Source organism: Erinaceus europaeus, chromosome 12, assembly GCF_950295315.1.
Source record: "Erinaceus europaeus chromosome 12, mEriEur2.1, whole genome shotgun sequence".
In the NCBI taxonomy this organism is placed as follows: domain Eukaryota; kingdom Metazoa; phylum Chordata; class Mammalia; order Eulipotyphla; family Erinaceidae; genus Erinaceus; species Erinaceus europaeus.
This window is the reverse complement of record NC_080173.1, coordinates 15,324,461-15,351,947: the sequence shown is the minus strand read 5'-3', so window position 1 is coordinate 15,351,947 and position 27,487 is coordinate 15,324,461. Positions and strand designations below refer to the sequence as shown.

Here is a 27,487-nt window from a genome sequence, read left to right as displayed (position 1 = left end):
CTTAGCTCCGCCCCTTAAAGCCGCTGGGGCCTTCCGGTGTTCGACTGTGTGGACCGCGAGCCACGGCGCCTTTAAGCGTCTCGCTGACACGTGTGTGAAGCTCCAGAGACCCGGATGGTGCGTGTGCGGGGCCGCCGGCCGAGCAGACGCCAGCGCCACGGGCCTGCAGCTGGGCTGCTGTAGGGCCGCGTAGGCTGGGGCTGGGTTGGGGCATCCGGGCCCGCCGCGGGAGCCTGCAGTCCGACCGGAGCGGAGACTGGGGCGCGGCAGGTGAGGCCCGACCCCGGGGTTCCGGACCTGCGCGGGGCTTTCCGCGAGGGCTCGTTGGGCGACTAGGGCTGTGGCTGCGCGGGCCCCGTGGTGGCCCGTGGAGTCCGCCGGGTGGCTGCTGAGGGGAGCCGGCACGGCGCTGCGCCGTCCGCTTCGGGACGAGGCCGCTGTCCGCTTCCCCGGAGGCTCGAGCTGCCCGGGCGGGCCGGGGCCGGGGCCGCGGCCTGGATCTTGTCGGGCGCGTTCGGTCTCCACAGGGGCGGCCTTGGCGCGCGCCGAGGCGGCCTCTGAGAGAGAAGGAGCGAGCGAGCTGAGCGGCCTTTTCCACACGGGCACACGGCGGTGGGGGAGGCGAGGGAAAGGCTCTCCCCCTCGGCAGGCTCTCCCCCTTCCTCAGGCTCGCGGGCGCGGCGTGTGGGGGCGCACTGGCTCCCGCCGGGCGTTTCAGGGCTAAGGGAGCGTCCTGCCGAGGGGCAGAGCGAGAGGGGGAGGGGACGGCCCCGCGCCGTGGCCTCCGTCAGTGAGGATGGAGAGCGCCGCCGCCGCTACCGCTGCTCTGCCCTCGGGAGGCCTGGGCGCGGGCGCGGGCGCGGGCGCGGGCCGTGGAGGGGCGTCTCTAAACGCCCCCCGCTCCCGGGAGGCCGAGCTCGTCCCCCGCCAGCACGTGGTTGACCCTGTAAATACGGAGAGCAGTTTATCCTGGAAAAGAAGTGAGCCGACTCTCGGGGGCGGGGGGCGGGGACACACGGACGGACGGACGGACGGACGTGGTGTTTGCTTCGTGGGTGCAGCTTTGTGAGCTGCTCTTGAGGGGGAAGAGAGGGACGGAGATGGCCTTCCTTGCGGACGTCCTGAGGACCTGTGTGGCCATCACGGGACCGGCTGATGGAGCTACAGGGGCAGTTTTTCTTCATGTCCAACACAGCTCAGCCAGACTTCTAGTGGAATTGGTGATGCGGGAGGGGGTAAGGTTCCTGTCGAAGGGGAGGGGGGAAAGACACTACTGTATTTACTTTTCAAATTTGTCTACTGTAAATCATTCCCCCCCCCCCATAAAGGAAAAAAAAAGTTTAAACTTGAAGAAAAAAAAAAACATGGCTCGAAATCTCTTGACTCCAGGCGTCCGGCGGTTGGTGCACCTGGTTAAGTGCTCACATTACAATGCACGAGGGGCCTAGGTTCAAGCCTCTTGTCCCCATCTGCAGAGGGAAAGCTTGACAAGTAGTGGAGCAGGACTGTGGGTGTTTCTGTCTCTCTCCCTATCTCTCCCCCACCCCCTCTTAATTTCTCTCTGCCTTTATTCAATAATAAATAAAATGTTTTTTTTTTTTTTTTTTAAATCTCTGACTCCACAATGAGGAGTGGACTATGGGGTAGAATGAAGATGGTGATGATGATTTATCTCGAATTACACAAATCTCTGGAGTGGGTTCATGGCAAAGTCTTCATCTGTCAGGGATGTTGTAAAGTAGTCTTGTGTGGATAGCTTCTCAGTCCAGATTGCCCTTTATCCTGGGATCGTGTTCATTAGTCTTCTTTTTATTTTGATGTGCTTTTATTTACTAATTTCAGATGTGTTCGGTCAGACACATGCTGTAAACTGTGAGGGGGGACTCATCAGTATTGGACTTGTGTAGTGTGGTACTGCACTATTCTCTCCATAGTGTGCATGCTGAGACAATTTCACATTAAATTCTTTGAAGTACCTTCCTTTTTTTTTTGGGGGGGGGGGCATCATTTTATTGTGGCTCGTAACTACAGAAAAGCAGCCACACTTTGCCAAGTAAAAATGGGGCTACTCTAACTGCTACTTTAGTTTGGGCATAGAGGCTGGAATGTTAGTGGTTCCTGATCCCTGACAGAGATTACTGCCTTTCTCTTGGGAAATGCTATTAGACTAGAGTGGGCTGGTGAAGATGGAGAGATTTTTGTGTGCTAGACTTATAACTGATGTGAAGGTTAAGGTCTGGGGCAAACAGCAGTGTGTTCTGTTCTCATTTCTCCTCTTGACTTCATCAGTCCAGTGCTGTCATCACTTCTTCAGCCATAGTGCTGAAAATTGTTCACAGTGGGTGGTCCACCATTCCTGGTGGCTGGTAATGTCCCCCAGAGCTGTGTTAAGCTGTGTTAATGGGCTCCTGGTCAGAGGGACAGTCTCATCTGATTTTTCTCTGTTCATTCACAGATTCTGATGCCCATTCTGAACCACTTTGGGGGGTTAACAGGCCCAGAGCAAAGGAGCACATAAATTCGAGGGCCCACATAGCACCTGATTGACCCCATTCTATCGAAACAGTACCCTCAAGCTCAGGCATCCAAGGTAAGGCCACAGGTTCCTGTGAATTGTTTTCATTCTGCCTTAGCTGTATGTGACTCGTACTGATTCTTCTACTGGTTGGAATTCTTAAGACAATTCCCCTTTGGAAAGACTTGTTCCTCAAAATAAAACAAAAAACTTATTCTCGTTTTTTTGCCCTTTCTAGAAATTATTGTTGGGAAGAGAAGTTTGATCCACCTATGAAGTTAGATGCCCCCAAATGATAAATTTCATAGTTTGATAAAAGATGCTAGGGTATATCCTTTTTTTTTTTTTTTTTTTGGGCTGAAAGCGAGGTTGAAGAGAACAAATGAGTTAAAGACACGAGCTAAACACCCAACAAGCCTCATTCTTTAATCTCTCTGTGGCTGGCAGCATTAGTCAGAAACAGTGACTCCTTTGCTGCGATGATGATGATATGTTTGAATGTGTAGATCTGTAAGTGTATCTTTATTCATTTGGTCAGGCCTATGGTAGGTGCTTTTTGTTGCCTTGGTGAAATAATTCATCAGTGGTTCCTTAGAGGTTCAAAGAGGATCACTGGCCAGATTCCAAAGAGAAACTTCACTTTTGGCCTGTATCTCAGATAAAGTGTTCTTGTATATATACTGAAAAGGATGTGAAGATAAGAGCCAAGGCCAGTTAGAATATGCCACCATGCCTGAAACTGTGAGGTGATGCCTATGACAAGTGGCACCTTCTTTCGAAAGTTCCTCAGTGAATCACAAATGATGTTATCTACATTCTATAATACAAATCCCAATAGAAATATGCCCAGGGAGGTATAGCCCAGTCCTCTAAGCCAAGGGTAAACTCATGTAACAATATAAATAGATCAAACTATTAATGTGAAGACTAACACTCCATACATGACCTGGTGGAATATAGGCTCCTTTACCTTAAGGTAAACTGTGGTTACTATTAAGCTAAACAAAATTAAAATGAAAATCAGATGGTAGTTTACTGAGTTCTTGACCTTGAAACATTCAAACGTGCAGTACGCAAATATACAGCTATAAATCATTGGGAGTTCATCCAATAGCTGCATTTCATATTTCAGAGTCATGTGGAAGCACCAGGATCCCAGTCCTACCACTGTGAGTGCTAAATAAGCAGCAATATATCGTTTTTCAAGTCCATCTCTAACACTCTGAATTGCACCAAAGATTGGTGGTACGATCATAATCAGGTTGCTAACTGTATTCCAGAACTCGGCTATATACGGGGTCACCACGTAGTTTTCCTCGCACCAGTCCAGCGTCGAGGTCGTGGAGCCCCAGTATCCCTCGTGGTCCAAGGCTGGAGCCATCGCCGCTGTTGCAGCCTCCGAGGCCCTCAGCCCACCCTCCCCCCTGGCCACTCCAGGCAGCTCAAGGGCCCCCCCTCCCTGCTCGCCCACCCCCCCCCCCCCCCGCTCACCCCCCCCTTTTTTTTAAATCACCACCAGAGTTATTCCTGGGGCTTGGTGCCAGCACTACGAATCCACTTCTGGTGGCCTTATCTTTTTCTTTTTTTTCTCTTACTTTCCTTCCTTCCTTTCTATTTTGTTTTGATAGGACAGAGAGAATTGAGAGGTAACGGGAAGGGAGAGAGAAAGACCTGCTTCACTGCTCATGAAGCCTGCCCCCTGGGCATATCCTTTCTCTAAGCAGAATTTTGGAGTACACCTACCTTGTTGGTTCTCTCGTTGACAGGCCAGATGATGGTTAGCTGAGATCAGGTTATTTTATTTTATTTTTAAAATTTTTTAAAAATTATTTTTATTTATTTCCTTTCGTTGCCCTTGTTTTATTGTTGTAGTTATTATTGTTCTTATTGATGTCGTTGTTGTTGGATAGGACAGAGAGAAATGGAGAGAGGAGGGAAAGACAGAGAGGGGGAGAGAAAGATAGACACCTGCAGACCTGCTTCACTGCATGTAAATTCCCATGCAGGTGGGGAGCCAGGGGCTCAAACCGGGAGCCTTACTCCGGTCTTCACGCTTTGTGCCACTTGCACTTAGCTCACTGCGCTACCACCGGACTCCCCTGAGATCAATTTTCTAATGGGGATGAATAGTTAAGGAAACACTCCAGTTGCCCCTCAAATAGTCCTCTCACCTTGGCTGGGGTATTTGAGAGGTAATAGGTAGGGAGGGGAGGTGGTGGATACAACTGTAGCATTTATTGGTGCTGGGTCTCTTCCTGTTACAGTTTCTGTAGTATACTTACCACCTGGGAGCCAGCACTCAAGGAATTTGTCCCCAATTCATTTCCCCTCCCACTTCCTTTATTTTACAAAGATTAGAGCTACAGAAGTCAGTGATTTTTTTTTTTTTTTTCCCCCCCCTGGAGACTAGAGCCATGAGGTGATAGGCAGCCTGGGCCTGTGTTTCCTATCTGGGCTATGCCTCCTGGCTCTTTTCTGGGCTGCCTTCCCCCATTCCCCTCCCTCCCCCCAAGTACAGACAACTACATGTGCTATCCTGCCATTGCTCTTTCTCTTCTCTCTCACCTTGAGAAAGATCATTGCATAGTTACTGTCCAATACAGCAAGTTAACACTAGCTAGCCATGGAATTGTTTTCCACAGTTTACTCCACGCAGAAGCAGTCTGAAAATTACAGTGTTATTTGTATTCATGTTAAGTTTTTGAAATGTGTTTGGCTCTAAGCGCATTCCAGTTGGACCAGCTGCATCCCCCAGGTCTGGTGGCTATCTGTGGCTCCTGGCTTTGTATTTAAAGAGGACGAGTCTGAACCTATAGACATGCTTCTCCATCCAACTCACAATGTTTACTTGCTTCATGGATTTGTGTGTATGGCTAGAGTGTAAGGGCATTTTGAGCAGACGCTGGAAACTCAGGCTTATCTTTTTAAAAAGTGGCACCCAGTGCAGAATGTCCACAGTCACTAGGCAAATGTTTGTTGAACAAATGCCCACCAAAGTGTGACCTGCTGCCCTAGAGCCACTGCTGTGTGTGGACTCTGTTTCTGGAGGCACCTAGTCAGTGAGAGAAAACAAGGCTGTTCACTTGAGTGGTCTGTGACTTGCACTTCCTTTGCAGGCTTAGCAACTGACCCCGAGAAGCTTTTGTATTGGTTTCTCATGGTGTCTGTATTGACCTGAGAGGAGGTGTGCGAGGATGAGGCACACTTACCCCTTGCTGTTTCTTGTCTCCGCAGTAATGCACCATGCCTATAGTCGATAAGTTGAAGGAAGCCCTGAAACCTGGCCGCAAGGACTCAGCTGATGATGGCGAGCTGGGGAAGCTTCTGGCCTCGTCTGCCAAGAAGGTCCTCTTACAGAAGATAGAATTTGAACCAGCCAGCAAGAGTTTCTCCTATCAACTGGAGTCACTGAAGAGCAAATATGTGCTGCTGAACACCAAAGCAGAGGGAGCCAATCATTACAGGAGCGGAGAAGAGCCTCAGGCCAGGAGACAGACACAGGGTACAGCGCTGAGTGTGTGCAGGAAGGATCTTACTTTGGGGGCCAGGAGGAAAGGTTGACTGGTGTGTAGAACAAAAACTGTGTGGTACAGGGTTGGTCAGAAAGAACCCGTGTCTTCAGAGATTCCTTGGAACTCCTGCGTGTTGAAAGCATCTCAAGCAGGGCATAGAAATGAGAAATAGAGTGGTCCTTGCAGTTGGGGATTTTCTGGGCCTTGGGCTTTTTTTTTCCTCTCTCTCTCTCTTTAAAGACAGAGAAAGCCAGGCAGAGAAAGTGTTAGACCTTAGCAGGAACACTTCCTTTAATGCAGTGGAGACAGGCTAGACTGTGTGCTCTGCACATGGCAAAGCAGTGCACTATCCAAGTGAGCTATTTCACAAACCCTCTGGGCCTCATCCTCATTCAGGGACAGTCCTGGACTGAGGATATAGCTCAATGGCAGACCACATGTTTTGCGTGTATGAAAAACTGGTCCACTTCCAAACACCCACCAAAATCATTAAAAATAAAGTTAAACAGCATAATGGTTTGCAAAGAGGCTTTCATGCCTGAGACTCCAAAGTCCCTGCACCACCATAAGCCAGAGCTGAGCAGTGCTCTGGTGGAAATAAATAAAATAGCATAAAATGAAAGTTACTAAGTTCTAGACCCACAGTTGAGGTGAGGAGACCTTTCTAGGCCAAGGTTTTCCCCTGGGCTTGCCAGGGACCTCCAGTGGGGGGAAACACCATTACTGTCTGCACAGTGTGCGTTCACTTACTTTGCCCCCTTTTCTCACCCAGGTGGTGAACATGGTCATGAGAGTTGTGCCGATGGGGTCCCTGCGCCACAGAAAGTGCTCTTCCCAATGGAGCGACTTTCTCTGAAGTGGGAACGTGTCTACCGTGTAGGGGCGGGACTTCACAACCTTGGCAACACCTGCTTCCTGAACTCCACCGTACAGTGCTTGGCCTACACACCGCCCCTGGCCAACTACCTGCTCTCCAAGGAGCATTCTCGGAACTGTGAGTGTGGGTGTGCCGCACGGGGTGGGCTGATTCCAAACCTGCAATCTCCTCTAATTTGCCATCCCTGCTCCCTACACCCTTCTCAGTCTGGGTCAAGTTAGGATCGAAGTTTATGACAGGCGGTCAGGTATATGTAACTGGAAAATAGTGGCATTGTCTTTCAAATACCCTAGCACTCAACAACTTTGCTGCTCCAGAAAAGCTTTCAGACACCAAAACCCTAGTGGAAAACCAAGCAGCTCAGTTGATTGCATCTATGAGTATAGTACAAAGTTAAAAACTAATAAACAGGGAGTTGGGCAGTAGCACAGCGGGTTAAGCGCACATGGCACAAAGTACAAGGACCCGCATTAGGATCCCGGTTCAAACCCCCAGCTCCCCACTTGCAGGGGTGTCGTTTCACAGGCAGTGAAGCAGGTCTGCAGGTGTCTTTCTCTCCCCCTCTCTGTCTTCCCCTCCTCTTTCCATTTCTCTCTGTCCTATCCAACAACAAATGATATCAACAACAATAATAAGCACAACAAGAGCAACAAAAAGGGAAAAAAAAAACCCAACACCTAATAAACAGTGCAAATCTGTAAATACAGATAAAAGCAGGCAGGGACACAGGAATCTGGGGGGGAGCATGTTATGGTAAAAGCCTTATTGCATATTTTCAGTTGTATTTATGATATGAAATAAATGAAAGGCAATAGTCTATGGAGACTATTGTTTTAAACTAGTGACTTTGACTAACTGATTGTGGGCCATCATAGCATAAGTTTGGTACGTTGAGGCAACATGCACCTTCCCAGTGAAGTGACTCATGAGTCCCCATTCCAGCAATTCCTTTAGTAATCTTGGTTATTTGTTTTTCTCTCCTAATGTTGGCAATGAGATCTTATCCTCCCAGACCTACAGGAAGCAGCTCCATCTTCCTACTCTCAGTAGAGCTGTCTTCTGTTCGGGCTGCTCTGTGGGAATCCGAGCCTGTGTCTGTTTGCTGAGGCTGATTTTGTCAAAAACAAACCATGTCTGTATGTCCTCCTTACCTGATACATGGAAACTGCAGAGTGTGGGGGCAGGCAGGTTCAGCCCTTCTAGATGGGCATGTGTGAGGATGCCAGTTGCCTAGCAAGAGTCTTGTGCCACTTCTTAGCTCTTTAGGGTAAGATTTCTCAAGGGAAATTATGCTATTTTCCCCCTTTGTAGCACTGGATCTCTAAGTGACCCCTAAGTGGCCTTGGCCTATAGAACATGCATAATGAAGATTCGTGAGGGTCTTGAGCTATGTGGCTTATATGTGACAGGGTCTTGGCTATATGAGCACTGAATCCCAGTGCTTGTCACTTGCCTGCACCAATTCTGCGCCAGAGCTTACTGTAAAATAAGCATTCTGTATAAAATCCAGGGCCAGCCCAGAATTACATCCTTTCCCTATATACATTGTCCCCCAAATTAAAGACACTTACATAGTCATGGGTTTCCTTTTAACATTATATATATATATATATATATATATATATGTTTAAACTTTATTATCTTTATTCATTTGTTGGCTAGAGATAGTCAGAAATCGAGAGGGAAGGGAATAAAGAGGAAGAGATATACCTGCAACCCTGCATCACCATTTGCAAAGCTTTCTTCCTGCAGGTATTGTAACTAACGTGTGCTCAACCAAATCATCACCACCTGGCCCCAATATTATATTTTTTCTGAATTACATGGAAAAAAGTATCCAGTTGCCGCTTAATCTTATTTACTATTAAGAGCTCCTATTTTCAGTATTCCTGGTCTTGTTACTTGCCCTATTTAAGAGAGAATTTACCAGGGTTACTGTCTACAGCATTTTACATAATAATTAGAAGCTTATGCTCCACAGGACTTTTTTTTTTTTTAATTTCTTTATTGGGGAATTAATGTTTTACATTCGACAGTAAATACAATAGTTTGTACATGTATGACATTTCTCAGTTTTCCACATAGCAATACAACCTCCACTAGGTTCTCTGTCACCTTTTTTGGACCTATACTCTCCCCCCTACCCACCCCAGAGTCTTATTTTGGTGCAATACAGCAACTCCAGTTCAGGTTCTACTTGTGTTTTCTCTTCTGATCTTGTCTTTCAACTTCTGCCTGAGAGTGAGATCATCCCATATTCATCTTTCTGTTTCTGATTTATTTCACTTAACAGGATTTCTTCAAGCCCCATCTAAGATGGACTGAAAACTGTGAAATCATCATTTTTAATAGCTGAGTAGTATTCCATTGTGCATATAGACCACAACTTGCTCAGCCACTCATCTTTTATTGGACACCTGGGTTGCTTCCAAGTTTTGGCTATTACAATTGTGCTGCTATGGGGAGTCGGGCAGTAACGCAATGGGTTAAGCGCAGTGGTGCGAAGCTCAAGGACTGGTGTAAGGATCCCCGTGGCTCCCCACCTGCAGGGCAGTCGCTTCATAGGTGGTGAAACAGGTCTGCAGGTGTCTATCTTTCTCTCCCCCTCTCTGTCTTCCCCATCTCTCTCCATTTCTATCTGTCCTATCCAACAACAATGATGACACCAATTACAACAACAATAAAAAATAAGGTCAACAAAAGGGAAAATAAATAAATAAATTTTAAAAAACTGAAAAAAATTGTGCTTCTATGAACATAGGTATACACAAATCTTTTTGTATGGGTGTGTTGGGTTCCTTAGGATATATCCCCAGGAGTTCACAGGACTTTTATGGTAATACTATAATCTGGAGTTAGAGTTCAAGAAAAGGGAGCTTGTACTACTTAACAAATGTTAAGGTTTATGTTGTTAAGTTCATTCTAATAGGATAGCTGTTTTGTTTCTGTCTTTGCTTCCATTTTAGCTCTCTCCACCATTGTTGTCTTTTTTTTCTTTCCCTTCCAGGGTTATTGCTGGTGCTCTGTGCCTGTACTAGGAGTCCACTGTCCCTGGAGGCTATTTTTTCCCTTTTGTTGCCTTTGTTGTTTATCATTGTTGTTATTACTACTGGTTGTTGGCTAAGACAGAGAAATCGAGAGGAGGGGAAGACGGGGTGAGAAGATAGACCTGCTTTACCGCCTGTGAATTGACCCCCACCCCCCGCAGGTGGGGAGCTGGGGCTCCAACTGGGACCCTTGTGCCAGTCTTTGTGTTTTGCGCCATGTGTGCTTAACCCACTGCGCTACCACCCAGCCCTCAATTGTCAATTTTTAAATTATTAAAAAAATTTTTAAAAAATATTTATTCCCTTTTGTTGCCCTTGCTGTTTTATTGTTGTAGTTATTATTATTGTTGTTATTGATGTCATCATTGTTGGATAGGACAGAGAGAAATGGAAAGAGGAGGGGAAGACAGAGAGGGGAAGAGAAAGACAGACACCTGCAGACCTGCTTCACCGCCTGTGAAGCGACTCCCCTGCAGGTGGGGAGTCGGGGGCTCAAACCAGGATCCTTATGATGGTCCTTGGGCTTTGCACCACCTGTGCTTAACTTGCTGTGCTACCACCCGACTCCCTGTTGTCATTTTTAAAACAAAAATTATAGCAGCCCAGGAGGTATTGCAATTGATCAGGCATTGGACTCTGAAATATATGAGGTTCCAAGTTTGATCCCCAGCATCATGTGTGCCAGAGTGATGCTCTGGTGTGCGTTGTGTGTTCTCTCTCTTTCCCTCTTCCCCCTCCCCCACTAATACTAAATAAATAACAAAAATAAATTAATGAGTATCATTAGAAAAGTTAAATAAGAAAACGTAAATGAAAAATAAAAGTCCCCTTTTTTTTTTTTTGAGAAAGAAATTACATGAATGGGATTTTTCTCTCCTTCCAGCAAGATTTTGTATTATGTTAAATATTAATAAGTGTAGCATAAAATCCTTTTTAAGTTTCAGTGACGTTGAATACATTCACAGTATTGTGTGACCATTCCCATCAGCCCTCTCCAGAGCTTTTTCATCTCCCCAAACTGAACTTCTTTGCCCTTCAAGAACTTTCCAGATCCTGGTGCCTACTGTCCTACTTTCTGTCTCTGTGCGTTCGACTCATCTTAGTACTTCACGTGTGAAAAGCCATATTTGTTTTTTTATGTCTTGCTTTCTTCACATGTGTATTTTCTTCAGGTATAGTTGTGCAGGCACTGAACCCCAGCAATAGCTCTGGTGACAAAAAATAGCAAGTGAGTGAGTGACACAGGCTGTAGTACATGTTACATAAAGAGCTGAAGCATGCAGCTGCAATGCTGTTTACTGTTTGTGAGTACACACACGGATGTTAATAAAGTAGATAAGTTTGGGGGCATAGTAGTTCTGACTCAGGATAGTAACCTCTGATGAACACCTGAGATGGGTGGAGCTGGGTGGTGGCATAGTCGTTATACTTATCCATGTGTTTAAGCTATTTTGTGGCTGAGGGAACATTGAAGCTGGTACAGTGCCAGACTTGAATGCCGGAGGCTCCCAGGTGGATTTCTGGCCACAAGTGGTGCTCTGGATTCTCCTTGTCTCTCCTTTTCTTTCAAATGGGACTTTTCTTATTTTGTAACTAAACAAAGGTAAAAACATACCATTGTCTAGACTAATGCCAAGGAGGAACTAATTATATCTATAAGAGGATGGCAGGCTGCAGTCTGTGACCACTGACTTTATTTATTTATTTACTTCCCTTTTTTGTTGCCCTTGTTTTTTTATTGTTGTTGTTATTGATGTCGTCGTTGGACAGGACAAAGAAATGGAGAGAGGAGGGGAAGATAGAGGGGGAAAGATAAGACACCTGCAGACCTGCTTCACCACTTGTGAAGTGACATCCCTGCAGGTGGGGAGCCAGGGGCTCAAACTGGGATCCTTAAGCCGGCCCTTGCGCTTTGCGCCATGTGTGCTTAGCCCGCTGCACTACCACCCAACTCCCAGACCACTGACAATGTTATAAATAATCTTCTGTTAGAACATGTCCTGGCTAAGCTGTGTCCATATCGTCTGTGCTATGGCTGCATAGTTGTGGTCTTTCAGAGCCTTTAAGTTGAAAGTTCTCACCGTGTGGCTTTTACAAAGGTTAGCCAAACCCTGATATTTAACAGTGAGGTGATTCCTAGGAATAATAGTGCATGAAGGTTCCATTTTGAGTCACAAATGGGGTGGTGGCACCTTGCTGACCATGTGAAGCAACTTAGAAATTAAGTGAAATCATGTTTCTAAGCTTTATTGTGAAAATCAGACTTACTCTGTGTGTGTATTGCTGGAGGTCAGACCCATCACCCTAAGTTGCAAAGAAAAATTTTACGACTGAACTACATCCTTTCCATAAGTAAGTAAAATAGCACTAACAATAAAGGTAGATGGGTTGGCATTAAAGTTCAGAGCTTGCATGTCAGGAGCCTCAGGTTCAGTCCCAACACCACCATGTGCCAGAGCTGAGTGGTACTCTGGTGTCTTTGTCTCTTACTCTCTCATAAAGTAAATCTTCAAAAAGGAAATAGGAATGTGATCTTGCTCAGGTCAGTGACTTGAGCTCAGGATTATGAATGAGAAAACATGTCATGGATTCAAGTGGGGCTTGGTCCTGGCTGTCTTCCAACAGACAGTGTCTTGGTTGTCCACTAAGTGGTTCTGAGCTGTAGGATCTCTATAACTAGGCTATTCTTTTACTTGGTCCTTATCTGCTTGTACTTTTGTGGATGTTGGAATGTGTGTGTGAGAAATTCTCTTGGAAGCTCTTGACTTTAAATCACTACTTTGATCTGCAGGTCACCAAGGAAGCTTCTGCATGCTGTGTGTCATGCAAAATCATATCGTCCAGGCCTTTGCCAACAGCGGCAATGCTATCAAGCCCGTCTCCTTCATCAGAGACCTAAAAAGTAAGAGTCCATTCCTCACCTATCTTCTGCAGTGAATGTGAGAGGGTAAATGGAAGGAGAGTCGGAAAAGAGTTTAAGCTTTGCATTAGAATAATTTGGCATGGGAGTCGGGTGGTAGCACAGTGGGTTAAGCGCATGTGGTACGAAGCGCAAGGACCGGCAAAAGGATCCTGGTTCGATCCCATGCTGGTGGGGAGCCACTTCACAAGTGGTGAAGCAGGTCTGCAGGTGTCTTGTCTTTCTCCCTCTCTGTCTTCCCCTCCTCTCTCCATTTCTCTGTCCTATCTAACAACGACAACATCAATGACTGCAACAATAATAACCACAACAACAATAAAAAACAAGGACAACAAAAGGGAAAATAAATAAATTAAAAAAAATAATTTGGCATATGGGGGTAGAGTCATGTGTTGCTCAGTGGGGGGAATGCTGTGGAAGGGGTATTTGAAGATCACTTTGAGGGGCAGGGGTAGGGTTGTGAGGTAGGCAGGTGACTGGGAATAGGAACGTTCAACTAAGGTAGAGGAGAGATAATTGCCATTCGGCTAGGTTTTTCTGAAAAAAAAAAATCTGTAAAAGTCAAACCTCCTTTCACATGGCAGAAAAGACAGGTCAGTTGGCTTTGAAACCTCAAAAGTTCTAACTTACTATGTTACTGATTCCTGGGAAACAAGTTTTGTTTCTTCACATGTGCTACATTTATCCTTCTCTGCTGGAGAGTTTCAGACTTTTGAATTACTAAACAAACTGCTGCCTGAAGGAATGGGCAGATAGAGAAAGTTTAGTTAGAGCTCTAGTCTCACTGCCTCTTCATAAAAATGCTCCCCAGGATAGTCTGTCACTGGCCACAAGCAGACCATGGATGGTTTAAATAGGTTTGCCTTGCCCAGCAGTCTGATGTGTCTTCTCTCCTCCCTCCCTAGAGATTGCCCGGCACTTCCGCTTTGGGAACCAGGAGGATGCTCATGAGTTCCTGCGCTACACCATCGACGCCATGCAAAAGGCCTGCCTCAGTGGCTGTGCCAAGTACGTGCTCCACACCCCCTGGTTTTAGGCCCTTGTCAAATGAGGCCAGTAGCCTCTCTTTTCTCTCCTGAGTGTTCCTCTTGTAGAAATAGGAGATAGGGTCTGCGCTCCCCTACTGAAGCTAAGAGTAGGGATGGCATTGGTGTCCTGGGAAAGGGCCTAGGCTTGAGGAACCTGGCAGGACCAGGCAGTGCAATTCCACCAGTGCCCTACCGAAGGTAGTGTTTTTCAGCAGATCTCTTGAGGGCAGTTCATCATACCACTGATGTTTTTGTATCTTTTATGGACTGCCTCTCTATTCTCTACCCTTCCCTTCCCTCTTGGTTGCTCTCTGTCTCTATCCATAAAAGGGGAAAAAGTTAGCTGCCAGAAGCAGTGGATTTGCCATGCATGCATCAAGCCCCAGCAATAACCGTGGTGGCAAATAAATATATATAAAATTAACAACCAACAAAAAACCAGGTTGGGAGTTCTAAGGGAGTTCTATTTTGTGACTATTACCTTGGGTTAGAGCAGACCTAAATTCATCTAAAGAAACATCTGGAGGCAGTCTGGGAGGTAATGCAATGGATAAGGTGTTTAACTCTAACTCAAGCATGAGGTCCTGAATTCATGTGCCAGAGTAACGTCTGGTTCACTTTCTCTCCTATTTCTGGATGGATGGATGGATGGATGGATTAATGGATGGATAGATAGATCTATCTGGAATGGGGCCATCAAAATAGCTCACTTGGATAGTGTACCTGCTTCATCATATGCACAGTCTAGGTTCAAGCCTGATCCCCACTGCGTTAGAGGAAGCTTCAGTGTGTCTTTCCCCCTCTGGAAACAGACAGACAGACCTGGGGTAGTGACCGTAATGACTAAAAAGAAACACCTGGGCTATGCTACAGGAAAGTGAGTTGAGTTACAGCAATGATAATGGGAGAACATCTGGTCTCAGTGGGTGAGCTTAGATCCCTGGGTTCCTCAGGTGCTTTTCCATTAGTTACTGATGCTGCTGTAACCATATAGCATTCCCCTAAAAGTAGGGCATCCTTCCTCCTTGCTCTCATGTGGTGCTATTACTAGAACCCAGGTCTTCACATGCAGCTAGGTGTATGTCTATTGAGTGAGTTATTTCTTGTCCCACCCCCACTGGCTTGTAGTGTGTGTGTGTGTGTGTGTGTGTGTGTGTGTGTGTGTACACCATAGCTTCACTAGCACATTTGATGCCAGGCACCAAACTCAGGACCTCATACTTGCAAGTCCAATGCTTTACCCACTGCACCTCCTCCCAGGCTACTTGCAGTGCCTTTGAATGAATATAGACAGCTTTCCATCATCTGATGCTTTGCCAGCTAGCAGTTAGCAGCTAGCTCTAACTGGCTCTCATGGTGGGTGATGGACTGGGTGATTCAGTGTTCTTGCTTCTTTCCACCTTGAGTATTTTCCATGGGGTCACTGATATTTCCTTCCTTGTCCAGCCTCTAAAGAAGTCCGTTACCTACTCTTCCTAAGCATTCTGGATTGGGGATGGTTGACACCAGAACACTGGAGCCTCCAGTGGGTAGCGTTTTCTTTCTGGGACAGTTCAGATACTTGTGGTCCTCAGTTTGATCCCTGGCAATGCATGTACCAGAGATAATGGCTGGTTTTCTTTCTCTCTTCCCTATTTCTCCTATTGATAAAAGAAAGAGAGAAGAGAGACATTCGGAAAGGGACTCTCTTGGTTCTCCTTTTCTCCCCATTACTCTGTCTTTTCGAAGTGCCCTGGATCTCCACTGGGGCACAAGAGGGAGTGGGAAAGATAGTTTGCTAGAATCTTTCTTTCCCTGCTTCAGAATGAATTTACAGTTTGTGCCTCCTCCCTCAGATTGTAATGAGGGTGGGTTCTAAGTTCTACCCTTTGCTCTTGTTCCTGCTGACCCAAAGGTATCGTGGAGTGATGTGGGGCTCAATAGTTCGTGATGAAATTATGTTTTTGTCATTTCTGGGCGTTAAATGTCTTTCCTTTTGAGGTGAATGGAGGAGTTATACTTGACTTTTATTGCTAAATAAAACTTGGGGGTGGGTCCCTTTGTTGGTGCTAGAGGACTGGAAAGATGCTAGTGACTGGTTAGAGGTGTCTTCAGCACACTCTGCAGGTGTTGCCAGAACAGTCCATGTGACCCTTTGAAGTAAAGAGAGGCCTGGGGAGCAGCACTGCTCCTGGCTGAGGAATCAGAAGTCCTTGTAGATATGAAAGACATGCCGGACCTTAGGGGGATGCTTGTCCTGGAAGAGCAAGCCTCACTTTTGTCGTCTCTGTGTAAAAAGGATAGAATATTCCTGAATTTGTGTCTAGGTGGGGGTGTCCTCTTACCCCGTGGAAATAGTCTCAAAAGCAAGTCAGAGATAGATTTGAGAGGTTGTAAATGAGAACCAGAGGACAGGCTACAGAGTACCTTTTTAGGCCAATAAAATAGCTTATTTGGATGAGATTCGCAGTCTTTGCCATGTACTCAACCAGGCTCAGGCTCAGCTCTCACTGCTTCGGTGGCAGCTTTTTGGTGCTGTGGAATCTCTTTCTCTGAAAAGATTTACTCAAAGTGGTGAAGCCCCAGCAACAGCTTTCACAAGCAACAAAAGAGTTTTTGTTTGTTTTTTCCTCCAGGGTTATTTCTGGGGCTCAGTGCCTGCACCATGAATCCACTGCTCCTGGAGGCTCTTTTTTTTTTTTCTTTCTCTTTTGTTGCCTTTGTTTTATCGTTGCTATTAATACTATTGTTATTGATGTTATTGTTGTTGGAAAGAGTATTTTTCTTTTAATATTTATTCCCTTTTGTTGTCTTTGTTGCTTTATTGTTGTAGTTATTATTGTTGTCATTATTGTTGGATAGGACAGAGAAATGGAGAGAGGAGGGGAAGACGAGGGGAGAAAGACAGACAGCTGCAGACCTGCATCACCTCTTGTGAAGCGACCCCCCTGCAGGTGGGGACCCGGGGGCTCGAACTGGGATCCTTATGCTGATCTTGAACTTTGTGCCACCTGTGCTTAATCTGCCACGCTACCGCCTGACTCCCGGAAGGAGTATTTTCTATTAGAACCTAGCAGGTTACTCTGCACAGTGTCAGATGTGCAGCAGGGCCTCCCTACCAGCTAGTGCATGGGACAGGACTGAGTGTAGATCTGTTTGATCCTGGGTCTCTGCTGCTGAAGGCTGCATGGGCAGATGAGCTTTCTGTGCCTGTTCCTCCACCCTGGATATGGGACAGCCAGTACATCAGTGACATTGACCTTGCAGGACTGAGAGCTGGAAAAGGGGACAGCAAATGGTTCTTTCATTGAGATCGGATGAAATAAAAGGACATTTCTCAGTCCTCTGGTTCCCTGTGAAATTAGAAGAAAGTTGCCCTCTACATTGAGGGGTAGGTGTGTGGGACTGGTGGAGGAGACTGTGAGAGGCTTCTCTGTGGTACAGGCAAGGGGAGGGGAGCCAGGTAGGGCAACCAGGACTGCTGTTCTTACTATGTCTCCTTTCCAGGTTGGACCGTCAGACACAGGCCACTACTCTGGTTCATCAGATTTTCGGGGGCTATCTCAGGTCACGTGGTAAGTGGTGATATTTTCTCTACCCACTCCTGTGAGAATGAGAGCATTAGCTGGGAAGCACTAAGGGTGGGATTCTTGTGTGGTAGAGCTGGCCAGGTCTGTCCCCTGGAGCACCCCCTTGCCTGGTGTTTTGCCCAATAGCCATTTTCCCGTGTGGGGTTGGGGGCTGACTCGTAGTGTGAGGGTGGTGTTTTCCTCTGATTCCCTTGTTCCTTACATGTGACTGCTCCCCATCAGCTGGTAGAATAGTGCTTGCTGATGTAGTCAGCCAGGTCATGGCAAGAGACCCCCTCTGAGTGTCATTGGGGAGCTGGCCATCTCCTTGTGAAAGCTGTGAGCTCTCTCCCAATTTTACCCAGGAGCCCAAGGCACTACTTAGCTAAGAACACCCCACCAGTGTCCTGGAAACCATTGGGCCATGTGCCAGCTTCACCATCCATGTTTTTGTTCCCTTTCAGTGAAGTGCTCCGTGTGCAAGAGTGTCTCAGACACCTACGATCCCTACCTGGACGTGGCGCTGGAGATTCGGGTACAGAGCATGGCCCTGTTATGTCTGCACGGGATAGGGAGATCAGAGGGCAAGCAGCCAGGCAGCAACCAAAACGGTGTTGAACTGAATGACATCGTTGTGAGGACAGCGTCACTGAAAGTCACAGTTTCCCAGAACCTGATGGTGACTTTGAGAATGAGTTATATAAACCAAATAGAAAAAACATTAAGAATCGTGCTGCCCTATATACCATCAATTTTGCTCACCTCTTTCCAAAGGTAAAATGCACTTTTCTGTTGAGGCCCGAATAGAGGTAGTGGGGCTTCAGAAGAAGCTCTATAAATGTTGGGGCAGATGCTGTTGTACTCTGCTCCCCTAAAAGGGAGACCCACTGTAACTCAGACCATGATCCAAGACCGAGATGGGTAGGGGCATGTGTGTGTGTCTATTTGTCTGTCTGTCTCCTCCCACCCCCTTAGTAGTGTGCACTGACTGCCAGAAGGTGGCAACTAGTAGGCCAGTGTTGATGCAAGTAATGTTTTAAGATTTGCTGCCTCAGCCTAAAAGAACTTCCATTCAGCATTTCTCAAAGTCAGCCTTTTTTTGCTGGTGTTTATACTGTCCCCCATTTTTGTCCTCCTCAGCAAGCTGCAAACATCGTGCGTGCCCTGGAACTTTTTGTGAAACCAGATGTCCTGAGTGGAGAAAATGCCTATATGTGTGCCAAGTAAGTCTCATTTTGCTCTTGACCTTGGCTGTCTGCAAGGTGGGACTTTGTCACCCAGTCTGACCTTCCCTTCATCTCTCTCTCCATCCCTCCATGGCAGCTGCTATCTGTATTTTTTTTGAGTAGCAGCTGTATATCTTGAAACCAGAACCCTCTGAACCGCACAAAATCAGCTTCTGTAGCTGTCAACTAGGTGCCTGTCACTGTGCCTGTGTCTGTAAGGTGGATGCCCCATTTCACAGTATGAGAAACCTAATGCAGGAAGGGGGGTGTGACATGGCACAGATGAACTGGGGGAGCCATTTGGCCATCCTACCTCTCAGAAAGGCCAGGTCTTTCACTTAAATTATCTCAGTAGATGAACTCTGTCCTCATTCCTGCAGTGGCTTCATGGTCATGCTGTTAAGGGAGCATTTCTTTACTCTAAGCCATTTAAAAGCTGTAAACACTATAGAACCCTTTCCTAAAGGTACTGTTCAGGTTTACTGTGCTGACACTGTTCTTGAACCACTATAAGTTCCTTTTCCTTTGCTCTAGAAACTTTACTTTTGCCTGTCTGCTGCCCATTATTTCCTGCCTGATTTCACTTGCACTGTTGTCATGTTTGCCTAGTCACCAGTGATCACATCTCCTATGTGATATGTTGCTCCAGCAGCTTTTTTGTGCATCTCAAGCTGGGAAAAATCATCGTTATTACTATTATTATTAATTATTATTATTGCCACCAAGGTTATCACTGGGGCTTGGTACTTGTATGATGACTTCACCATTCCCAGTTGCTTGCTTGCTTTTTTTTTTTTTTTTCTTCTTTTTCCTCCTCCAGGGTTATTGCTGGGCTCGGTGCCTGCACCATGAATCCACCGCTCCTGGAGGCCATTTTTTCCCCCCCTTTTGTTGCCCTTGTTGTAGCTTCGTTGTGGTTACTATTGCCCTTGTTGATACAATTCGTTGTTGGATAGGACAGAGAGAAATGGAGAGAGGAGGGGAAGACAGAGAAGGGGAGAGAAAGATAGACACCTGCAGACCTGCTTCACAGCCCGTGAAGTGACTCCCCTGCAGGTGGGGAGCCGGGGGCTCGAACCGGGATCCTTAACGCCGGTCCCTGCGCTTTATGCCACATGCGCTTAACCCACTGCGCCACCGCCCGACCCCCGCTTGCTTTCTTTTTTGAGGGAAGGAGACACACACACACACACACACACACACACACACACACACACACACGAGACACCTGCAAAGAGAGAGGGATGGAAGGAGGGAGAGACACACACAAAAGGAGAGACGCCTGCAACACAACTCCACTACTTGGGAAAGCTTCCCCCTATGGGTGGGGACTGAGGAGTTGAACCTGGGTCCTTGCACATGGTACTGTATGCCACTGCTCGACCCTGAGAGTCTTTATTTTTGTTGTAGCATCTCCAGCTTTCCTCTAGTCCCTGTGATGAGTTTCCTTTACTAAGTGATGTTGGTCTGAGTTTTTGGATATAGGAGGTACAAAGCTCATTAAGGAGACACATAAGCAGTTATCTTAATTTGTTAACCTCCTCATGAGGACATCAGCTCAGCAAGAAGTGATATCTCCCTCCCCCCCCTTCACAGATGTAAGAAGAAAGTTCCAGCTAGCAAGCGGTTTACCATCCACAGAGCATCCAATGTCCTAACACTTTCCCTCAAGCGCTTTGCCAACTTCAGTGGGGGAAAGATAACCAAGGTAAGTGTGCACAGTGAAGATTTACACCAGGAAGACCTGGGCTGCTTTTATTTATTTTTAAAAGATTCCCCCATCCCCAGACTACTTCTAGTTTCATTTACTCATTTATTTCTCTATGTTTTGTTTGCTTATTTGTTTTTAGTCAAAGCACTGCTCAGCTCTGGCATATATGGTGCTGGCATATATGGAACCTGGGACCTTTGGTGCTTCAGGCATGAAAGGCTTTTTACAAAACCATTGTGTTCTCACCCCAGCCCTTCTGGACTTTTTTTTTTTTTTGCCTCCTGGGTTATTGCCAGGGCTCGGTGCCTGCATCATGAATCCACTGCTCCTGGAGACCATTTTTTCCCCTTTTGTTCCCCTTGTTTTATCATTGTTGTGGATATTATTGTTGTTGTTGCTGTCATTGGATAGGACATAGGGGGAGAGAAAGACACCTGCAGATCTGCTTCACCGCCTGTGAAAGGACTCCCCTGAAAGTGGGGAGTCGGGCTCGAACTGGGATCTTTACACAAGGATCCTTATGGGTTCTTGCGCTTCACACCACGTGCACTTAACCCTCTGCGCTACCACCTGACTCCTTGGACTGCTTTTAAAGATGTACATTTCAGACACTATCCCAGATCCAGGGAGTTCCAATCTTCAGAAGGCAGGGATGTGTGTATTTGGTTAGGGGGAATCCCTGAGTGATATGGGCCATCAAGTCTTAGAACCACTGTATTACTGCATTCTCATGTCCCCAACTTCTGTCTTTGCTTGGAGTGCTCCTGATTTAGAAGCTCAGGATTCCCCTCAGAATAACTGGGTTATGCAGCTTTGATTTTTGCTTTGTATCTGAAACAAACACAAGCAACTGCTGTGATTTTTTCCCCCTTTATCTGTTTATTTTTATCAGAGCATGACTCAGTTCTGGTTTATGGTGATGCAGGAAATTGAATTTGGGGCCTCCAAGCCCCAAAAGAAATCTGTTGCATAAACCACTCTTCTTGGGCCAGTCTGCTGTAACTTTTGTGTCATGTCAAATAACCTCTCTAACACAGTGGCATTATAAGAGAAGATAAGATAATCTAGTTTCATAAATATCTTGAGCTTTTCTCTCCCTTTTTTGTTTTTGTTACCAGAGCACTGTTCAGCTCTAGCTTATGGTGGTGAGGGGGACTGAACCTGGAACTCCAGAGTCTCAGAAATGAGAGGATCTTGAGCTTTTCTCATTGTTAGAGCCTATATGTGTGGTTTGGGGTGTAGTACCTGCCAGTGTCAATGGGCAGTGCAATAGGGGCTTGCCTGGATGAGCATTTTCCACACTGGTGTTTTGCAAAATATTAATACTGTGCTTGGAAGTAAAGCGTTTCCGTGGTTAACTGCATTTGGGAAACACCAAACTGAAGTCAGTTCTTAAATTGCAGGCTTTCTCAGACCCTTAGTATGTAAGCACTTGTGTACATTTTGGAGGGGAAGGTGTTACAACAAATTTTCATAAAATTTCGTTTCTCCATCCTGTTTTGCCATGTGCTTACATGATATCTGCTTCACAAGGCACTCAAGTCCTTGGAATGGTAGATGAGGTCATTGCAATTTTGTCCTGAGGAACTTGTGCTTCTCTTAGGACTGGTTTTCCATTGGAACTCAGTTTGAGAAACAGTCTGTTTTTCCTTGGGGTCCTATATCTAGGAAGGTTGGATTAGAACTCATGAGTCATATTATGAATATTTGAGTTTGTCAGTAGAAGGGGAAGAAATAGAGATTAATATAGACATTGTGTTCATCTAAAGAAGAAAGCCCGGCACACAAAAGGTACATACTCTATGAGTCTAGGAATCTGAAGTTCAAGGACAGGCTAAACTAAACACTTGGTGATGTAAGTCAAAACAGCAGACATTCATAATGGGAGTACATACTGAGACACAAGGGGATTTCCTGGGATGATGTTTGTATCTTGATAAGAATATTGGTTCTGGTGGTCCGGGAGGTGGTGCAGTGAATAAAGCATCGGACTCTCAAGCATGAGGTCCTCAGTTCAATTCCTGGTAGCACATGTACCAATGTGATGTCTGGCTCTTTTCTCCTATGTTTCTCATTAATGAATAAATAAATAAATAAAATCTTTTTTAAAAAAAGAATATTGGTTCTGATGATCAGTGTATACTTATAAACAACTTGCTTAACTGTACACCTAAGAGCTGTGCAGTTTATACTCTAAATGATACTTGATTAGAATCTGTTCATAATGATAGAAATGCAGCTATATTATGCCTCCTATCATTCAAAAATAATTTAGAAACTATTTCTAAACTAAAATGCTTTGCTTTTTATTAGTGACTTAATCATGATTTACAAAATTTTAAGATTACAGGGGTAGAGGTACACACCACATCCACCACCAAAGTTCTGTGCCCCTCCCCAAATATTTTTAAATGAAAAATTTACCAATAAAACCCAAGTTTTGACATGACCTGTGTTCTAGTACAGTTTGTTAAAATTTTGATTTTATAGCAGTGAACTATATGGATTCAGCACTTTTTTCCCCTGAAGACCTGAAACTTTTTTTTTTTAATCTTATTTATTTTGCATAGACAGGGAGAAATTGAAAGGGAAAGCAGAGATAGATAAATATATAGAAAGAGAGGTATCTGGAGCCCTGCTTCACCATTCATGAAACTTCCCTCCTACAGGTGGGCACTAAGAGGCTTATATTGCTCATTATAACATGTGTGCTCAACCAGATGTGCCACTGCCCAGGCCCTAAGAGGAGTAATTTTTTTAAAAATCTTCTTTAAAATTATCTTTATTTATTTATTGGATAGAGACAGCCAAAAATCAAGAGGGAAGGGAGGGATAGAGAGGAAGAGAAGACAGCAGTGCTTCACCACTCTTGAAACTTTTCCCCTGCATATGGGGACCGGGGACTCGAACCTGGGTCCTTGCACGTTGTAACGTGCGTTCCGCCAGGCGCACTACCACTCAGCCCCCTAATTTATTTGCTCTAAACATTTATTTTACTTATCTGGAGGAGTTTCACTTAGTAGAGGGTAACCAAAGTGCTACTCTGGTATATTTAACATCAGATACTCAACTGGGAACCTTAGTTATGCAAGTCCTGCACTCTGCCAGGTGAACTATTTCCCCCATCTATAAGAAGACTAATTTAGATGTGTGACAAAGACCACAATTGACCATCAACCACTTGATGGAATATCAAAATAATTTCACATAAGTCAGGTAGAAATGCCCCCCCCCCCCCCCCCCCCGTATAGAGACAGAAAAGTCAAGAGGGAGACAGAGATACCGGCAACACTGCCCCTTATTAAGCTTCCTTCCTGCAAGTGGGGACTGAGGTCTTGAACCCCAGTCCTCACACCTAGTAATGTGTGTGCTTTACTGAATGAGCCACTGTCTGGCCCTGATTCTTCTTTTTTTTAATCATTGATCAGGGAGCCTCCTCACAACGTGGCTGAATGCCCAGTTGTACCAACTCATTACAAACCAGCTGAATCCTACATTTTGTGTACTTGTCTATAGAGACACAAATTGGGAGCTAGGTGGTTGGTGTACTGTATAGAGTGTACAAAGTGACCTAGGTTCAAATCCCCAGTTACAGTGAGCCTGACAGGTGGTGAGGAAGTGCTGCAGATGTCACTCTTTCTCCATGTCTCCCCTTCTCTCAGTTTCTCTCTGTCTCTATCCAGGAAGTAAATAGAAACACAAATTGATCCTTACTTTCAGTGAGGAATTTGATTGCCTTTTTCTTGGCTTTTCCAACAGGATGTGGGCTATCCGGAATTCCTGAACATCCGTCCATACATGTCGCAGAGCAGTGGGGAGCCCATCATGTATGGGCTCTATGCTGTACTGGTGCACTCGGGCTACAGCTGCCACGCCGGCCACTATTATTGCTATGTGAAGGTCAGTGCTGCTAGTTGATGGCATTGGGGAGGTGGCACATGTACTCCCTCCCTCCCTCCCTCCCTCTTGGGGCCAAGTGTGCAGTCTTGTTTGTATGAGTGCAAACGTGGCCCCTGTAGAAGGACATACATGTGTGTTTCAGCAGTGGTAATGTGTAGTTATGTTCATGGCCTAGTGCTTCAGGGTGTAGGGACTTGTGACACTGGAAGGAGTTATTTCAGAGCCCTGTCTCTGGGATTCCAGAGAACCCATTTGAAGGATGATTATTGCTGGGACGGACCTGCTGATTAGAGCTACCCACACACCTTTGAGAAGGGAGGGTCTACATCTGTTGGGGTGCCAGGGATAAACACTTAATAGTCACATTCAGAGTTAGACAAATGCTATTTTCTTTTTTTTATTTATAAAATGGAAATATTGACAAGACCATAGGATAAAAGGGGTACAATTCCCACTACCAGAACTCTGTATCCATTCCCTCCCCTTGATAGCTTTCTTATTCTTCATCCCTCTGGGAGTATGTACCCAGGATCGTTATGGGGTGCAGAAGGTGGGAGGTCTGGCTTCTGTAATTGCTTCCCTGCTGAACATGGGTGTTGACAGGTTGATCCCTACTCCCAGCCTGTCTCTCTGTTTCCCTAGTGGGTTAGGGGTCTGGGGAGGTGGGGCTCCAGGACACATTGGTGGGGTCGTCTACCCAGGGAACTTAGGTTGGCATCATGATAGCGTCTGGAACCTGGTGGCTGAAAAAGAGTTAAGATAAAAAGCAGGACAAATTGTTGACTAATCATGAACCTAAAGACAAGAATATTGCAGATGAAGATTTGGGGTCTTCGTTTTGGAAAAAGCTATTAGGTCTGTTTTAGATATAAGATGTTTTCATATGAAGTTGTTTTCATTTAGTTGCTTTTGGAGGGATGTGATAATTAGTAGCAGATTATTACTTTTCAGTAGTGAAACTTGTGAAAGGTTAGTTGATGGCTTTTTTTTTTTTTTTCCACACCCTATATTACTTAGGCAAGCAACGGGCAGTGGTACCAGATGAATGACTCTTTGGTCCATTCCAGCAACATAAAAGTAGTTCTGAACCAGCAGGCATATGTGCTCTTCTACCTGAGGTAACTACCCCTATCTCCTTGCAGCTTCCTTCCCTGGCTCTTCCTGCACTCAGGAGCCTCTCAGGCCTTTTCTGGGAAAGTAACAGGGAATCCCATAGGACGGAAAGGGCTCAGCAGCTGTCCTCATACCATCCTTGTCAGCTGGGGTGGCCTTTTCAGACCATAGCTACCTAGTTGTTAATTTAAAATGGAGCCTCTGGCGAGGTGAATTAGGTCCCCATGCCCCTCCCACTGAGGTGACTTACATACATTAAGTGGAAGATGATGTTGTATTGTCCTGAATTAGATGTTACATCTGGATAGTTGCTGCCCCACACATTTCCCTCCCTGTCAGATGATCAGAGTAGGCAGTGATGTGGGTTGTCAGAGGGTGGGCACACAGCAGTGCCTTGGGAAGGACCTTTAGTCACTGAGCTGGGGGTGGGAGAACATGGTGACAGAATGCTCTGTGGCCTCCACTTCATGATGCTCTGCAGAATCTGGATTGAAGGGTCTTTGACAGATTGTGTCTAATCTTAGAACTCTGACTGCAAGTTTCTTTCTGCTTACATTGAGTAGGTCTGCAGGGCACTGCAATAGCCTCGTGCTGTTTAAGATCAGAGTGGGGTGTCCTGGAAGAGTAATGGGACAGTCAGGTTCTCTCTGGTGACTGTTAACAATACCCTCCTGCCCCCTTTTTTTTTAAGTGGAATTGTAAACTTGACTTTATTCTGAATCCTTTCCTCACTTTCTGTAGTGCCTTGATAGCTTTAATGAGAAAATCCACTGACTTGCTTTCTTCCTCTGACAGAATTCCAGGCTCTAAGAAGAGTCCTGAGGGCTCCATCTCCAGGTCCGTTTCCTCCCTCTCCAACCGCCCCAGCTTGGTCACAGACCAGCTCAAGAAGAATATCAGCAACGGGGCTGTTGCTTCCCCACTCACTTCAAAGGTACCTGTTGAAGAGAATGCATGTGTCCATAGCTGATCCATGTTCTCTCTGTGGTGGGTCATCACAGCATGGGGTAGATAGGAAACTCCCAAGTGCATGCAGGAATAATTTTTTTTTCTGTTTATTTTTTCTTTATCATTGAATAGAGACAGAGAAATTGGGAAGGGAGAGGGAGATAGAAACCTACAGCCCTACTTGACCACTTGTGAAGCTTTGCCCCTGCAGATGGGAACCAGGGGCTTGAACCTAGGTCCTTATGCATTGTAATGTGTTTGCTTAACGGTGCACCACCACCTGGCCCCTATTTCTGCATTTTTTAGTTGGTGCTTCACTATAATGAAAAAATAGTCCCTCTCTCATTTGTAATTTATTCATTTATTTATATTAACATGGCATAGGCTTACCCAAAAAGTAAAATATACCTGGGAAAATAGGTCTTTATCTTCACTTTTTTTTTCTGGCACCAGGGAATGAACCCCTAGGGCTTTGTGCATGTTTGATGCCACCAAACTGTCTCCATGATAGAGTTCTCTTTTTCCTCCTATTTTACTGTCTTTCTCTCTCTCTCTGTCTCTCCCCCTTCTCCCTCCCTCCCTCTCTCTCCCCCCTCCATCCCTCCCTCCCTCTCTCTCCCCCCTCCCTCTCTCCCTCCATCCTTCCTTCCTTTGAACTGGGGGGGAGATAGAGGGGAGACACTAAAAAACCACTCCACTGGGGGTGGGGCAGTAGCGCAGCAGGTTGAGCACAGGCAATGTAAGGATCCTGGTTCGAGCCCCCGGCTCCCCACCTGCAGGGGAGTCGCTTCACAGGCGGTGAAGCAGGTCTGCAGGTGTCTATCTTTCTCTCCCCGTCTTCCCCTCCTTTCTCCATTTGTCTCTGTCCTATCCAACAACGACGACATCAATAACAACAATAAATAAGCGCAACAAAAGGGAATAAATAAGTAAATTAAAAAAAACACTCCATCATCAACCCCCCCCCACGTCTATGGCATGTCTGTGGTTCCAGCCTTATGCTGGCAAGACATATGCTCACCAAGGGTGAGCTGTCTCCACATTTGAATACTGAAAATGTGAGGACTGTGTAGCAACATTTATGCCCCTGCTTTTTAAATTTCATTTTTTCTTTTCTCAGCTAGTGGTTGAGAGACAGACAG

At 45.9% G+C, this 27,487-nt stretch overlaps 1 protein-coding gene and 1 pseudogene across 4 annotated transcripts in view; one reads left to right on the top strand and one right to left on the bottom strand.

Annotated features, from left to right (window-relative positions):
- The window catches only part of USP36 (ubiquitin specific peptidase 36), a 42,415-nt gene continuing 14,928 nt past the window's right edge, over positions 1–27,487 (top strand). For 2 of the 4 annotated variants that reach the window (XM_007535573.3, XM_060202855.1), the window contains exons 1-13: positions 61–270; positions 2,456–2,590; positions 5,750–6,017; positions 6,800–7,021; positions 12,743–12,853; positions 13,777–13,879; positions 17,386–17,453; positions 17,912–17,982; positions 18,588–18,670; positions 20,270–20,381; positions 24,144–24,284; positions 25,302–25,402; positions 26,193–26,331. In XM_007535573.3, the coding sequence (XP_007535635.2) occupies positions 5,759–6,017; positions 6,800–7,021; positions 12,743–12,853; positions 13,777–13,879; positions 17,386–17,453; positions 17,912–17,982; positions 18,588–18,670; positions 20,270–20,381; positions 24,144–24,284; positions 25,302–25,402; positions 26,193–26,331 (1,410 nt within the window). In that variant the 5' untranslated portion in view covers positions 61–270; positions 2,456–2,590; positions 5,750–5,758. Of the gene's footprint in view, positions 271–2,455; positions 2,591–5,749; positions 6,080–6,799; positions 7,022–12,742; positions 12,854–13,776; positions 13,880–17,385; positions 17,454–17,911; positions 17,983–18,587; positions 18,671–20,269; positions 20,382–24,143; positions 24,285–25,301; positions 25,403–26,192; positions 26,332–27,487 lie in introns of those variants that run through there. The other 2 variants (XM_060202854.1, XM_060202856.1) reach the window with 2 other exon arrangements.
- LOC103124819 (alkaline ceramidase 3-like) lies at positions 2,917–3,978 on the bottom strand (annotated as a pseudogene).